The 16,587-nt window shown below is 36.1% G+C and overlaps 1 protein-coding gene across 8 annotated transcripts in view; it reads left to right on the top strand.

Annotated features, from left to right (window-relative positions):
* The window catches only part of C6H2orf76 (chromosome 6 C2orf76 homolog), a 94,310-nt gene extending 78,167 nt beyond the window's left edge, over positions 1-16,143 (top strand). For all 8 annotated transcript variants that reach the window (XM_060153029.1, XM_060153028.1, XM_060153021.1 and 5 more), the window contains 3 exons: positions 1,385-1,422; positions 8,391-8,472; positions 15,968-16,143. In XM_060153029.1, coding sequence (XP_060009012.1) covers positions 1,385-1,422; positions 8,391-8,472; positions 15,968-16,044 — 197 coding nt within the window. In that variant the 3' untranslated portion in view covers positions 16,045-16,143. The remainder of the gene's footprint in view (positions 1-1,384; positions 1,423-8,390; positions 8,473-15,967) is intronic.
* Positions 16,144-16,587: the final 444 nt, after the last annotated feature.

Genomic DNA, 16,587 nt, shown 5'->3' with positions numbered 1-16,587 from the left:
TGTCCCCACAGTGAGCAGAGCCCCCCCACCCCCTTCCGCCTCTGCAGGGGACCCTCCAACACTAGCAGGTAGGTCTAGTTCAGTCTCCTATGGGGTCACTGCTCTTTCTCCTGGGTCCCGATGCACACACTACTTTGTGCGTGCCCTCCAAGAGTGGAGTCTCTGTTTCCTCCAGTCCTGTTGAAGTCCTGCAATCAATTCCCACTAGGCTTCAAAGTCTGATTCTCTAGGAATTCCTCCTCCTGTTGCCAGACCCCCAGGTTGGGAAGCCTGACGTTGGGCTCAGAACCTTCACTCCAGTGGGTGTACTTCTGTGTTATAATTTTTCTCCAGTCTGTGAGTCACCCACCCACCAGTTATGGGATTTGACTTTACTGTGATTGCGCCCCTCCTACCGTCTCATTGTGGCTTCTCCTTTGTCTTTGGATGTGGGGTATCTCTTTTGGTGAGTTCCAGTGTCTTTCTGTTGATGATTGTCTAGCAGCTAGTTGTGATTCTGGTGTTCTCGCAAGAGGGAGTGAGAGCACGTCCTTCTAGGTTGCCATCTTGGTTCCTCCCTTTTCTGGGGTTTTATCTTGTTCCTTTTTAATCTTGTTTCATTTCATTTCAGTGAATTCCTTGTTGAATCAAACAGCGTGATTGATAGAAATGAATTTTAGTTTAAGGTTAAGAGTTTATTCAGACATTTTAACACATGTAATCATAATACATTAATTAAATGATTAGATAAAACTGAGTGGAGAATTGGATACTTTCTGAATTGAGTAAAGCAGATTAGATGGTGTGAGCCTGTGTAGTATTTCCAAACCAGGAAACAGTAGTAGTCTTTGGGTATTAGCAGCCTTGCTCAGATTACCAGTGATCCTTGATGGTGTTTGAATTCTGAGAGTGGTGACAACTTGTTGGTATGATTTGACCTCCTGTCACTGAATCTATTCTGAGAGATTAATAGATTAGTAATAGTAGTAGTACTAGACATTAACAAAGTCTGTCTTAATTTAAGACAGACTGTTTTTTTTAAACCTTATTTGCTAATCTTAGCATTTAGCGACTCTAACAAACAGGGTAGAATAATGTCATTCACCTGTCTTCTAAGGGAAACTGTGCTGAGTTGACTTCAGGTTATGGTACAAACACAGTTGTGTGTGTCAAAGGCCAGTGCTTTAAAATATCTTTATACAGTGATCTTTAATTTTAACGATATGCAAATGTAATTTTTACTTTACTGTGTACGAGAGGTTTAAGTGAACCTGATCATAAGGCAAAGACTCAGATTTCTCAATTTCATAGCTGCCACCTTGCCCCCATCTCACTTTAATAGTTTGAAATGAAGTTTTAGAATAGTTTTAGTAAAAAGACAACTTGTTTTTTTTTTTTCTTTCAGATAAACTAAAGATTGTGCATCAACCACATAAATCAAAGGTATGTTTTGTATGTACAGTATCTGGCACACACATAGCAAGTAATCAATTTTGGTTGACTTAGTGAATCAATGAATGAACACATGTACTTCTAAAATATTTTCCATTATAATAGCATTTTTAATTTTGTAGCTACCCTTTCTATAGCCTTACTTTTCCATTAAAGGAAAAAAAAAAAGACCTCTAAGTCATATTCCTGTTAGTAGATCCTTTAAAAGAAAGTGTTAATTTAAAAAAAAAGCAACGTTATATATCAAGCAAATGTGTAATATAAAATAAGCATAAAACGTGGTAAAATTAATTCAGGTTACATATAAAGGAAGTCAGGTATTATCTGTCAGTCCAATTTCTTTGATTTTCTTAATTCTGTACCAGAAGAAGAGAGCCAAATGCAGATGAAAATAACGTGTTTTTTTCTGATTTGACTCTTCCGGTGTATGAGAGAAGGCCCCGGACTGTGGCTCTTGGGAACAGACCTATTAGTTCCACAGAGGACATGGCCTTCCCCAAAAGAGGACTGATTAGTTATGTGTTTATCGTATATTTCCGTTTCTGTTTTCTTACCTTTTTAGAGCGATGTTTTTATGTTTGCTTCTCATACAGATAGACCAGAGTGATCTTTTTTCTTGAATCTCAGTGACCTTGTGTAGACTTCTCAGTAAAGTAATAACCTTCTCTATTATACAGACTACTCAAGGACAAGGGACTGTATCTTATTCTTCATATCTCCAATACCTAGCACAATGCCTCATTCGTAGGAGTGTTTCCATAACAATTTTTGAAGGAAGTATTTTATGAATTCATTTAATTTCATTCTCTTCTCTAGTCATAGATGCCCTCCATAAACTCAATCAGCTTTGAAATAAACATACAACAAAAGATCATAAAGAAGTTGGCCTGAGGGTTTGTCTGTTGACTATGAATTAGTAACTCAAAAACATTTTTTTTTCTGATGGCTTAAAACAACACACATTTATTCTCTTATAGTTCTGGAGGTCAGAAATCTGAAATCAGTTTCCCTGGGCTAAAATCAAGCTGGGTCTTTCCAGTCACTTTATTTTTTTATACCGAGGATTATATATACAAATTTGACAGTATCCATTGTCAAACTATTTAAAATTTAGTGCTTGTGTGTGTCTGGGACTGTGGTGTGGGATCTGTACTTTGTATCGATGCTAGAATTGTATCTGTCCACAGACTCCATCCACTTTCTCTTCTCCAAGCCAGGACCCTTTACAACCTTGTCCCTAAAACGTGGAGAGTAGGAAGCTTGGTCTGATTGTAGAAGGGAAATATATAAAATGAAGTCAAAATGAAACAGTATGCTCTTTGAAAAGGTTGTCATTCTCCATTTAGTGTTGCATTTTTACATCATGGAGCTCATGTATCCTAAAAGGAATAATAAGTAAATTATTCCTTTATCCTTAATGAAGACCTAGTTCATAATATTCAAATAATCAGTATTATTACATTTTAAAAAAATCAGGAAATTTTCCTGCTATAGTTGGAAATATCTTAGAATTGTTTCTTATATTTAAAACATATGTTCCATCTTGGCATGTTAGAGTTGAAAAATTCGGGCCTATTTTTTAGTTGAACAATGTATTTACTTAAAGAAAGAGTCCTAGAACAAATTAAGTCACTTAGAATGTTTCTGGAATCTGGCTTTATAAACTTTCATCTAAACCATAATCATTCTAGTTAAGTACAGACTATATACCCCAGAGATGGTTCTTCAAATTTCCACTTTAACTTTGGTAAGGAAGAAGTCAATATATTTTCACAGATATGGTTTTAAGACTTAAAAATTTTACCCACACGTCCTCATTTGTGCCTTTTCCAACTACCAGACATTTTTCTCATTTTTCCATGTGCATGCTACTCCTCATTTGCAGGGCCTATAAGCATCACTGGCTCAGACTGTCAGTTTTCCAGCCCACCTGTAATTTTAATCTCCTTCCTTAGCCAAAGGGAGAGACTTCCAAATAACTCCTGTATCTTAATGAACTTGTTCACGAAAGGCATTTTCCCCATTTCCCAAATTTTCTAGGTCCAAAGACTTTCTTAATTACAATTACCAGGTATACACAGAAATTTCTTGCCATCACAATAAAAAGGTGACTGGATACCTTCCCACCAGAGCCTCCTGTTTGGATGATGAGCTCAGTGTTTATTGAATGAATCAATAGTTACAAATAATTACCATAATATGATTTATTTTTTATCAAGAAAATGTATTTGTGTGTCTGTATTTTGATTATAATCAGTAGGCTACTTGTAAAGTCATAATTCCTATCAAAAAGATTTGAAAGAAAAACCATAATTTCTATCTTATATTTTGTGAGTTTGGAAACCAGATAGCTATCCTTGTTAAAAGTATATGAAAGGAAGAAGTCACACTCTGGAATAAACTCAGTAAGAAATATGCAAGATCTTTAAGAAGAAGACTTTAAAATGCCAGTGAGGGTATTCAGTTGTCCAGACTCATTGAGCTGAACTTCTCTTAAGATATATGCATTTTCTTTATCTGAAATTCTACCTCAATTTAACAAAAAAGTAAAGCATGTAAAGAGGGGTACAAGATGAGACTTAAGTGGAAATATTAGGATATTTGGATGGGAAGATGCAACAGCAAGAAGATGTCAGTTCTCTCATAGTTAATTTACAAACTTAATGCCATCAAAATAAAATTCTACAGTTGTGTGTATATATGTATTTGTATATATATATATGTGTGTGTGTGGATGTGTGTGTGTGTGTATATATATGAGCTAAAGAAACTGATTATAAAACTAACATGCAAAAAATAAATAATGAAGAATAGTCAGAAAAAAGAGAAATGAAAGTGACTAACCCTGGCACATATTAAGACATTTTATAAAACTATACTAGTTAAAACGGTGTGGTACTGTCACATGAACTGTTAGTTCAATAGCACAGAATTAGAAGCCCCAAAATGACCTTATTATATATAGGAATTTAATATATATTAAATATTGCATTTCAAATTTATGGAGAAAATATGGAGGATTCAGTAAATGTTATTGGAAGAACTAGGTAGACATCTAGAAAACAGTTCAATTGAATCCATATCCTTTTCTTTATGCCAAAATAAGTACTCATTGGGTTAATGACATAAATCAAAGATGAAACCCACAGGTGAGGGTAGAAATGAAATAGATTAACATGAGTGAATAATTTGTTCAGGCCACGTGATGGGTACAGGAGGGTTAATTGTACTATTCTGTATACATTGTATGTTTGAAATTCTCTATGATTAAAAGTTTAAAAGATGAAATTAATTAAAATATTTGAAGTAAACATGGAATTTTAAAAGTAATCTTAGACTGAAGGTCCAAATATGATAGGAAAATAAAAGATTGATACATTTTACTTTATTCATTAATTTATTCAACAGACATTCAGCACCTTCTTTTTAAAAAAAAGACACTATAAGAAAAATGAAGGAACAACTGAAAAACTAAGAGAAAATTTTCTAACTTATATTACAGAAAAGGCCTAATTTTACAATTCCATTTAAAAAATTATCCTACAAGTTTCTTAAAAAATAGAAAATATTCAAATCTTTACTTAAAATAAATACAAATTAAGACTATACTTAATTTATAGCTGCTGGATTGGCAGAGATCAAAAGATTTTGATAATACACTGTGTTGGTGAGGCTGTGGGAAACAGGGACTCTCAGTGATGGGTAGCATTGGTATAAATGGGTACTGCTGCTTTGGAGAGTAATTTGGCGGTATCTGTCAGAATAAAAATTGCCCTTACTCTCTGACTCAACAGTTCTACTTCTAGGAATTTATCTCACAGATAAAACTTATGCAAAATAATATATGTGCAAGGATATTTGTTGCAGGATTGTGTATGGTAGGAAGACATAGGAAACAACCTGAATGTCCATCAATAGGGACAGAGAGGGAGAGTTAATACTTTCATTGGAATATGCTGCAACCTTGATAAGTTATGAGGCAGCTCTTACACTGATTTTGAATGACTTTAAGATATTTTAAGAGAAAAAAGTAAGGTGTTAGAACACAGCATATAATATGCCATTATTTGTGTGAAAAAGTTTACATGCACATCTCCACCTCCACCTGCATGTACACATACAGGGACAGTCTCTGGAAGGATACATAAGAATTAGTACAAATTCTCTGGAGAAGAACTAGTTGGATGGGGTTGGGAGGAGACTACTTCTCACTCTGTCCCTATGTACTTGGAGAATTTTGTATTGTGAGTACGTATTACCTATTCTAAAATGATTTTTTTAGACTCCACGCTCCCAATGCAGGAGGCCTGGGTTCAATCCCTGGTCAGGGAACTAGATCCCACATGCTGCAAAACTAAAGACCCCGCAGCCTGCAACGAAGATCCCGCGTGCAGCATGGAGCGTCCTGTGTGCTGCAACTAAGACCTGGTGCATATTTATTAAATAAATATTATTTATTTATTCATTTAATAAATAAATATTTATTAAATAAATATTTATTTATTTAATAAATAAATATTAAGTCAATTAATTAATGATGTCTTTAGTGAAGTTCTTTTCCCCCCTTTGAATCTGTGTGTTTTGGAGTTGAAGCCCCTGTGCTCTCTGGTGAGTGAAGCTTTGGAGCATGGCTTCTGGGTCAGCTCTTTTGGCTGCTGAGAGGGCTTATTGTTGAGCCTCCCTCTCAGCCACATTCTAGAAAGAGAATCCGTCACTAAACAGCTGCGTTCTGGTTGACAGGTGGTACTGTGTGCCCAACTAGTGCTCACTACTAGGTGCTGTTTACGGGCAGATAGCAATCCTCCTGTATTTATGATGTTTAACTGAATTTGTGAATAGCATCGGAGAGCAATCTCATCTACCCCCACCCCAAATCACACGAGAAGTGTTAGTTAACATGACGTGGGACCAAGTGTTTGTCAGCAAGGTGTTTAGATATGTGGACTTTCAGCAGAGGCAAATTTGCTTCTCTCAGAAGGCAGACTGTTTTTGTTTTTGCAAAAACAGAAATATAGATCAATGGAACAGGATAGAAAGCCCAGAGATAAATCCACGCACCTGTGGTCAACTAATCTATGACAAAGGAGGCAAGGATATACAATGGAGAAAAGACAGCCGCCTCTTCAATAAGTGGTGCTGGGGAAACTGGACAATTACATGTAAAAGAATGAAATTAGAACACTCCCCAACACCATACACAAAAATAAACTCAAAATGGATTCGAGACCTAAATGTAAGACTGGACACTATAAAACTCTTAGAGGAAAAGATGGGAAGAACACTCTTTGACAGAAATCACAGCAAGATCTTTTTTCATCCACCTCCTAGAGTAATGGAAATAAAAACAAAAATAAACAAATGGGACCAAATGAAACTTCAGAGCTTTTGCACAGCAAAGGAAACCATAAACAAGATGAAAAGACAACCCTCAGAATGGGAGAAAATATTTGCAAACGAATCAACAGACAAAGGATTAATCTCCAAAATATATAAACAGCTCATGCAGCTCAATATTAACAAAACAAACAACCCAATCAAATAATGAGCAGAAGACCTAAGTACACATTTCTCTGAAGAAGACATACAGATGGGCAAGAGGCATATGAAAAGCTGCTCAGCATCACTAATTATTAGAGAAATGCAAGTCAAAACTACAATGAGGTATCACCTCACACCAGTCAGAATGGCCATCATCAAAAAATCTACAAACAACAAATGCTGGAGAGGGTGTGGAGAAAAGGGAACCCTTTTGCACTGTTGGTAGGAATGTAAATTGATACAGCCACTATGGAGAACAGTATGGACGTTCCTTAAAAAACGAAAAATAGAATTACCATATGACCCAGCAATCCCACTACTGGACATATACCCCGAGAAAATCATAGTTCAAAAAGACACATGCACCCCAATATTCATTGCAGCACTATTTACAATAGCCAGGTCATGGAAACAACCTAAATGCCCATCAACAGACGAATGGATAAAGAAGTTGTGGTACATATATACAATGGAATATTACTCAGCCATAAAAAGGAATGAAATTGAGTCATTTGTAGAGACGTGGATGAATCTAGAGACTGTCATACAGAGTGAAATAAGTCAGAAAGAGAAAAACAAATATCGCGTATTAATGCACACATGTGGAACCTAGAAAAATGGTACAGATGAACCAGTTTGCAGGGCAGAAGTTGAGGCACAGATGTAGAGAACAAACGTATGGACACCAAGCGGGGAAAGCCATGGGGGACGGTGGTGGTGTGATGAATTGGGATTGACATGTATATACTGATGTGTATAAAATGGATGACTAATAAGAGCCTGCTGTATAAAAAACTAAATAAAATTCAAAAACAAACAAAAAAAAGACTGGCCAAAGCTGGAACCTCAGCCCCCTGGCTGACTAGCCATATACTCTGGGCCTATATCTTAACCTCTCTGATTCCTCCTGGATTATTGTGGGGATGTGATGATGATGATGATAACAAAACAGTGACAGCTAACAGTACTCCCTGTGTGGCTGACACTGTCCTGAGGGTTTTATATGCTTCATCTCTTTTCATCCTCTCCACAGGGTAGTAAGAAGATGCATCCCTCCCCCTACTTTTTTTGTTTTTTAACAGATGAGCACAATAAGAGCACCTCTAAGAGAGGTTTGTTTGTTGAGACCTCTAAGAGGTGGTTGTTGAGACCACGCAGCTGGATATTGGTGGAACCTGAGTTTTAACCCATCTCCAGCTCCAAAGCTCTGTGTTCTAGCACTGTCTCCCCAGTGTTTTATGGAGTGTGTGCATTTAGCAGGTACTCGCTGTGTATCTGTTCACTTCTCTCCCTACAATGATGGGAGCAGAATGTAAATTATTGCTGTGACCCAAAGTACCAATTCAGTTGTCTTTGAGGAATCTTACCAAGTATGAAACACATATAAGTACTGGTAAAATGCAGATTTTCTTTCTTTCTAGACAAATGAACTTGTGTTGAGTTTGGAAGATGACGACAGACTCCTGTTAAAAGAAGACAGTACCCTGAAAGCAGCTGGAATCGGTGAGAAGGAGTGTGCGTGCCATGTAGAGTTGGAGGGGGCCCTGGCTTTCCTGGCCTGTATGGTGATACCTGGCTGATTATATTTGGATAACTTAATGCAATGTAAATGGTACCCTTGGTGCTCTTTACACTACCGTGTAATTATTCAGAGGAAAAGGACAAGAATGATGTAGATTCAGATCCTTTGACCCAGGGAAGTAGATATCTGCTCTCCAAACATTCAGAATGCAAATAGTTCTTTCCAGAAGGTATGCTCAGAATTCTGCGGAGGGTTATTTTAAGTGATTGACAGGTTATTACTCACTTAATAACCTACTTACTCATATCAGCATCATTTGAGCAGATAGTTTAAGAGAATAGGGCCTGGTAGAACTCATGTGGAATAATGAAGTGAGATGTTGTTTGTGTAACATGCAGCGTAGTTTCTGTTAGTCATCCGGATCACTCTGGGCCGACCAAGTCATGGAATTTCAAATAGGAGCCTAGTGTGTACAGTTGAAAAATTGCCTGATTTAGCCTTTCAACTTGGAATATGCATGTAGTTTTAAAGAAGTGCTGTGTGACATGTTTTATGACCATTAGATGTCACTATAATTCTACTTATGTGTACACTTACAAATGATGTGGCAGTTGGATGAAGTTTGTGAGAGAGATGTGAGCAGTTGAAGGCATTATGCCTCTGACATGCCTTTGTGGTCAGTGACTCTAATGAAACAGCACAAATCATACTTACTTTCTAATTTTTTTATATGCACGGGTTAAGGAGCACTCTAAAGTTCATGAAGTCCATGTTAGGAAGCCTTACATTTTTTTGACAGGTGTTTTATTGAGTTATTTTAGTCACATCTGTCAGGAATTCATTTTTAAATGACACATGTGGCTAAAGTGGGTTCCTGACATATCTTCCAATTTAAATATGATTTTAAATACCATGTTGTATAACGTCAGACTTGTTTACTGTGTTTAAGTCTACACTATTGGCTAGATTCAGTGTCTTTCCTTATTGTGAATACATGAGATTGATTGCTGTTATTTGGAAAAACAATTTTCAATTTGGCATTTATTTCTTCAATTGCTATTATATTATTATAGCAGGTGGCACTTAACAACTGCTTGTTGTTAAGCATAAAACTATAATTAGTATAATAGACTGGTATTGATATAGGAATTGACAGATAACTCCATGGAAAAGACTGGAAAATCCAAAAACCAACTAAAAGAAATTTCACAGTATAACAAAATTTTGACATCTCAGATAAGTGGGGGAAAGAATGAATTAGCCAGAAAACGTTGGGCCCATTGCCAAAACATTTGGGAAAATCAAATTTAAATTCTTAGTCTTCATTCCAAAATAAATTCTCTATAAGTTAAATGTGATAATGTAAAAAAATTTTCTTAAATGTAAGTCAGTAGTTTCATAATCTTGGGGAGAAGGGCATGCCCTTAGAAAGGGCATGGCTTTGAAGCCAGAAGCCATAAAGCCGGGAGAAATGATAGATTTGACCACATAGAGTTAAACGAGAAGCAATAAACTGTGAAAAAATATTTGCAGCATATATGACAAAGAAAAAGTTATTAGCCTGACTTTATAAAGAGGTCTTATAATTAATATAAAAAGGAGAAATAAATTCTACTGATAGAAGAAATAGCTAACATAAAAAATAGTACAGCCTTATTAGAAATGAGAGAAATGCACATGAAAATAGATACTATTTTTGTAATTTTCTATTCTAGTGGTTAAGAATTAGAGGCTGGAGTCAGAGTGCTTGGGTTCACAGCTTGACTCTGCCACTTAATGTCTGGGTGACCTTCAACAAGCAGTGATTATAAGACTAGCAGACATGAAGAACAGTGGTAGTATCTGAGGGAGTGTTAGGAAATGAATGTTCTCTCGTACTATTGTTCGGAAGCTGTATTACCTCTAACTTTCTGTAGGTCAGTTTGACGAATAAGACTTTCTCAAACTTAATTTTCTGTCATATCTATTACCAAGCCAACAGAAGTGCTTCTTCAACTCTGTGACTCCCCCCAGGTTGTGATGTGCCTTCTGAGGTGTTATCTCTCACCTTCTCTGTTTGGGATTCATTGATGTAGAGCTTTGTTTATTGAATGGAAATATACTATATTGTGTGATACCATTATTATTTTAAAATGTATGTGTTTACATGTCTGTATATGGAGAAAAGATCATATGCTAAAATTATAGAAATGGTTTCTCTGGGTGGTGGCATTGCCAGTAATTAATCTTTTTCCCTTTATTCTCCACATTATTTAATTGTTCTTGCATTGATAATTTAAACTTTTTTCTACTATTTACATGTATTACTTGTAAAGTGAGGACCCAATTTTAAGGAATAAACTCCTAAATTTGGAGAAAATTGGTTTGAATGAAGGCTCCACATTTTGCTTGCTTTGTGACCTGGAAGCCATTTAGCCTCTCTGAACTTCTACTTCGATTTCTGTAAAACAAAACGGAAATAATTAAACCTATTTCCGAGGGTTTTCATGGGTTGAGTAAAAGAATGTATATGAAAGCATCTAGAGCAATGCATGTAAAGGCCCTCAAAAATACTTAGTTTATTTGGAAGCCATCTTGGAGAAAGCAATCGGCAAATGTTTTGAATTTGTTAAAACATCAAGTTGTTGGTTTAATTGTTACTAATTTCAGACTTAAGTAATGAACCACCTATAACGGTGTAAATCAAATCCCTCTTTTTGTCATTCTTGTTTTAAGGCCATAGATCTTAGATCAGCATCAGATCCTTTCTGTGGGTTCTCCACTGGTTTCAGGGTGGTACTTCAAACTGCTCTCCTGCCATGGCAAGCCTGCAGCCCTGCCTGAGGGTGACTTTGGTCCCTGTGGGGAGTGATCCCCTCTCCTGCATGTTCCCCTTTGTTGCCTAGAGCAGTGCAAAAAATTCTAAGTGCAAGTAGATGGTAAAAGTGAGACTTGAAGTGTGTGATTTTTCTAGGGAATTTTCCCTCCCCCGGTGCCATGCCTGGTTAGGGGTTTAAGAGAAAAATTCTAAGTCATCACTCTCTCCCTTTTTACCACTTGATCTTTCTGTAGAGCTGTCACTCTGCTATCATAGCCAATTGTCATGGGAATAATGCCAATGTAACAAATGTATCATTAGGACTTTTCTGTAAAAACCATGAAAGGAAAAGAAAGACTGTGAGGGGGGAAATTAGGGGAACAAACTGGTTTGAAGATTTCTTTTCTCACCGAGAAATTCTCTGGCCTTTTATCTACATTGCAGATCCCAATTGTATATTCTGCCTACGCTTGACGTCAGGGGAGGTTTTTGCTTGTGGATTTAGTTCTAAAATGCATAAATAAAAAGATTTGCTTTGTGGAAGGAAGAAGAAGGCCTTACCTAGAATTGTTATTTATAATTTAAAGATTTTCATCTTGTTATTAACAATTGTGGTTTTATGGACTAATTCCCCTAAGTAATAAATTTGCGTGTTAAATATTTTTGGGGTTATATTTTATCTCTTTCATTTCGCTACATTCTACTGCTGCTATCTTTTGAATCTTCTCTGGTTTAGGAAAGAAACTTGGGTAGGGTAACTCTTCTAAAGTCAGTTATGTTTCATTGGAAATATTTTAAAACAAGATACAGGCGGCCAAACCATAAGTGCTCATCTGTGGGAAGAGTTCGCATCAAGCCAGATCTTGTAATAATTCCCAAACTCCCTTGTGGTTTGTTTTTATCTTATGTGTCACTCCTGTTGTCTGCCCACAACCAGAACCCAGTCTTTGTGCCTAGCACCTCTGGGTGATCTTGGATAAGCAGCTCATATTATAGGATTCCTTGGCTCCCACTTCTTTATCAGGATCATATTTGATTTGTGTTTCCTGAAGGTTTGGGTCCCTTTCCCATTCTCTTTTCGGTAGTAATATCTTGGGGCATACGTGCTTTTCTCCTTTGACAGCACGTTAAACTGGCTGTTCACGTTAACGTCATAACAGTGGTGGTCTTGTACTCGATTAAGTAGGTGGTGGGACCAGGGAATTTGAGATCCCAGAGCAAGAGGGTCAGAAGGAACCTCCCAGACATGTTTCTTCCCTTTTTGCCCTCCCCTCGTTGTTGTGGAAATCACAGTGTCCAGTCTATCAAAGGTCAGATTCATTTTACTATTTGTTTTCTTCAAACTAGTTTGAAATCTTCTCTGCCAGCTTGAAAACAGATGCTCAAGCAGCTATGAAATAAAAGACACAGTAGTTTGGAACTATCTGTTGGATTGTTGACCTCCTTTGGTGAAAAGCTAAAAATATAACTCAGCAGAGAGCATGGTTTTGAATGATTTGTAGATTAGGATTTTGTGAAACTTACAAGGACGGGGTATAGTCCTGGACCAGGGGAGAGGGTGAAACTTTGTCCTTTTGGTCTCAAATTGCTGCAGAAATCACACCTGGCCCTTCGTGGTTTTTTTGTTTCTGGTTTTGTTTTTGCCAATAATCTGCAGTTATTTTCACATTACAGCCCACCCGATGATAGTCTGCCCCGATCATTAATTATCTGTACTGCAGTCAGGATGCACGTCTCAGTCTCTTTCCTCAGATGACAGTTGCTGTGCTGCGCACAGCTTTGGTACTGACTAGTACAAGCCTAGGGATTTAGAAACTATATACTAAATCCTTGTTGGTAGGCGAGTTTATTGAAATAAGTTAGTTGAGGAGTTTAAGTACATTGCACTTAATTTTTCTTGAGATTTTACATTTAAAATTGTTTTTCTTATATTTAAAAAAATTGAAGTCATTATTTTACTGTTCAAGGTGTATATATGTGTATTTTATAATGGAAACTTTATAAAATTCTTAATTTCATATCCAACATGTGATGTCCTAGCTTGCATTCATTTTATTAAACTTGAAAGTCAGTATTAAAATGAACCACAAATGTATTTGGAGAGTTCTTACTTGATTTCATTTGATAGTAAGACAAAGGGATGAGCTGGAGTGTATTTATTGGATTTGAGAATGCACATTCATTTCAGATTCACATGCCAAAGCACTGTGCACCTGAGTGCACTGCCGCCTGCAGCACATTTAATTTAAAATCAGGTGCCCTAGGGGACTGGCATGTGGTAGACTTCCCGAGGGTTCTTCTGGAGCCATTTTAAATAGAATTTGGGAAGCAGGAATTTAAGGGATAATGGTGGAAAGGGTGGTATGTAGAGGTCTTGAAAATCGTTCGTTATTTGTTTTCATTTTAATTGGCAAGTCAGTTTGCAGTCTAAATACGTGAAATCATTCAAACATTTTCAACAGAGTTCTATAGATTTAAAAAAAACATTATATTCTATTTCTGTTTGAGGACCACATTACTAAAGTTTAAAATCCATTTTATGTCTTTCTTTTGAATGTTCAGAGCAACTATCTCTTAATTTGTGTGTTATTCTCCAATTTAAGGGTGAAAAATTTTCATCAGCCTGGACCATTTGAGTTTTTAACCCATTTGTCAATCTAGTTTTCCTGAAAAAAATTCATTCATCTGAAAATAAAATCTTTACCTAGATGATCTCATTTTGAGTCTGTATTTTATGTATTATGTAGATAATGGATTGATCTGTAAGTTAATTAGAACGAAGAGAACCTATGTGTCAAAACAAAAATGCTTTGTCAGTTCTTTCTTTTTATCCGCTTAATTCTAAACCTGTTATTGGTGTCCTGAAGAGCCATACGATATATTAGTTTCTCAGAAGGGGTACAGAGATAAATGTCAACTGCAGTAAGTAAAATTGTAATTACAGTTAGTGTGTATTGAGCAAAGTGCTGTGTGGGCAAAGCACGATGTAAAGTTCTGTATGTAAATAGCACTTCATGGATGAAACCTTGCATTGTGATTATTAAGAACAGGGGGCTTTTGCTCATTCTCCATTAGGAGGAGGATATTAGAATCACTTGCAAATTATGTAGTGTACCTTTGGGCTTGCTTCTCTTCAAAAAAGGAAACCCCAGGAGCTTTTTATATGAAGGATAGATCTCAAAATATCTTCTCTTTGAATGTTGAATTTTTTGAAGCCCCTTGATTCCAAGTGTAGAGCTCTTAGCCGTTCTTTTAAATGCTATTTTCTTGTAAAATTTCACTGTACCTTAACTTACTGTTTGCCCAGGGTGCATTTGTTTACAGCCCCTCTCATTGATTCCCAGCTTCTTTCTTCTGTGTCTCCCCATCCCCTACACCCTCCACGCACATCCAGGCTTATTGTGACAAGAGCTTGTAATCTGATTTTTATCAAGATTAATCTTCATCTAATCTTGAAGATACGGTAGGACTGGAATGAGGATCTGAGACTATGGGTGATTTTATTTTCCTCTTTCAGTATTTCTATATTTTCTGTAAAGAGCACGGTAATTTAGTTTTGAGAAACATTAAATTTGGTATTCTTAAAAGCAGCAAAAAGCATTTTTAAAGAAATGTCATGCTAAGTTCTTTAATTTCGTTCTTCTGTGATAAATTCTAATGAGATGAGAGCTGTAAACTAGGAGACCAGTGGTAATCCTTGGCATCCTTCCTTATTATCCTATTTATTTGGCTTGAAGAGTTTCACTTGTCAGTTTTAGGAGGATATGTTAATTGTGTGATCAGTATTCCTTACAAATAATCTTGTCTGTTTTCTTGTCAAGATTCTGAAGGCCCTTTTGCTCTTTCTGTAAAAGCTAAGCAGACTGTATTAACTTCTGGTTTAATTTAAAAAACAAATGTGGAACTTGTTGGCGTGACGCCTTAAAGAATCGCATGTTTAATAATTGGAAGGCTTTCCATCAGGTTTGTCTCCATTCTGAATTAATAATGTTGCTGACTTATTGTTTCAGAAGACAGAGTCCTTGACCTGTTAAGTTGAAAGAATTGTGACTGCTCTGAACCTTTGTGGGTCCTTTAGCTGTGCTATATCCCCTGTGAATAATTAGAGGTATTTGAAGGTATTGCGGTAGAAGCCAATTTGTGTCTTTCACTTTGCATATTGTTGAAGCCTCATGAATTAGTCATAAGCAGGCAAAAAATTAACTTCGTCAGACACATATTTTGATGGGTCATGAGGGAGAATGTAAAGTGATCTGTAAAATATTCTACTGATCCTCTAAGTATTAAATTATTATACCTACAGGCCAATTTCAGAGAGGGGAAAAAAAAAGTGTTTTCCTCCTTCTTCAGTAAGAAAAAATAAAGGCTTATTATTTCTCGGACTGTTAAGAGGACTATAAATGAGCAATTTTATGATTTCCTGAAAACCAGATTCATGTGTTAATTCTTGTTTTTAATGTTTTTGGTTATTTTTCTTTTTAATCAGTTGAATTCTAGAGCCTTATAGCTACAACTTATACTTCTTGTTGATTTTGTGAAATGTGAAATCAAACAAGTAACTCATCTTTCTAACTTTAGGCAACTAAAGCACTGAATCAAAGAAATGGATTTCCATACTTGTTTAAAATCTAGTTTTACATTCAATTTTTTTTCCATTTTCTATTTTTCTTTTTTTTCAGCCAATGAAACTGAAATTGCATTCTTCTGTGAAGACGACTATAAGAACTACAAAGCTAATCCCCTTTCATCCTGGTGAAAACTTCACAGGACTTCCTTTTGCATACTTGTATTAAGCTCTTTATTCCACTAGTGAGTTTTTTAAATTGACAAATAAACTTAAAAAAATGAATCCCAAGCTCTGCCATTTGAGGTAAAATCTGCTGTGTGTTCTCTCTTCTGCAGGTCTCATTTTTTTCTTTCTTGTTGTAAAATAATATATTTATTTATGGGGAAAACATGATTTTTTTTAAGTGAAAGAAGTAGTGATTCAAAAATCACCATGGAGTGTTGGTTCTTTAGTTATAATTTGTTTTTCTGAAATTAGAGGTCATTTTGGTGACTTGCATGTTGGATTCTTTAAAAAGAGTATAAGACTTAAAGGTCATTCTGTTTATTTTGTGTTTTCTCCATAGTTTCTAATTAGACCCCTGTTACTATCTTTGGCTAGCAGGGATTGTAAGAGTCTCTTATGACCATGAATGCCATCTTTTCACTTACCATGTTACACACCACCACACATGAAATTGAATTGGGTATATTTTAGGGAGGTTTTCTGATGTTAGAGGGCTTTTCTTTCTTT

Source organism: Lagenorhynchus albirostris, chromosome 6, assembly GCF_949774975.1.
Source record: "Lagenorhynchus albirostris chromosome 6, mLagAlb1.1, whole genome shotgun sequence".
In the NCBI taxonomy this organism is placed as follows: Eukaryota; Metazoa; Chordata; class Mammalia; order Artiodactyla; family Delphinidae; genus Lagenorhynchus; species Lagenorhynchus albirostris.
The sequence above is the reverse complement of the archived record's forward strand: the minus strand, read 5'-3'. Positions and strand labels throughout refer to the sequence as shown.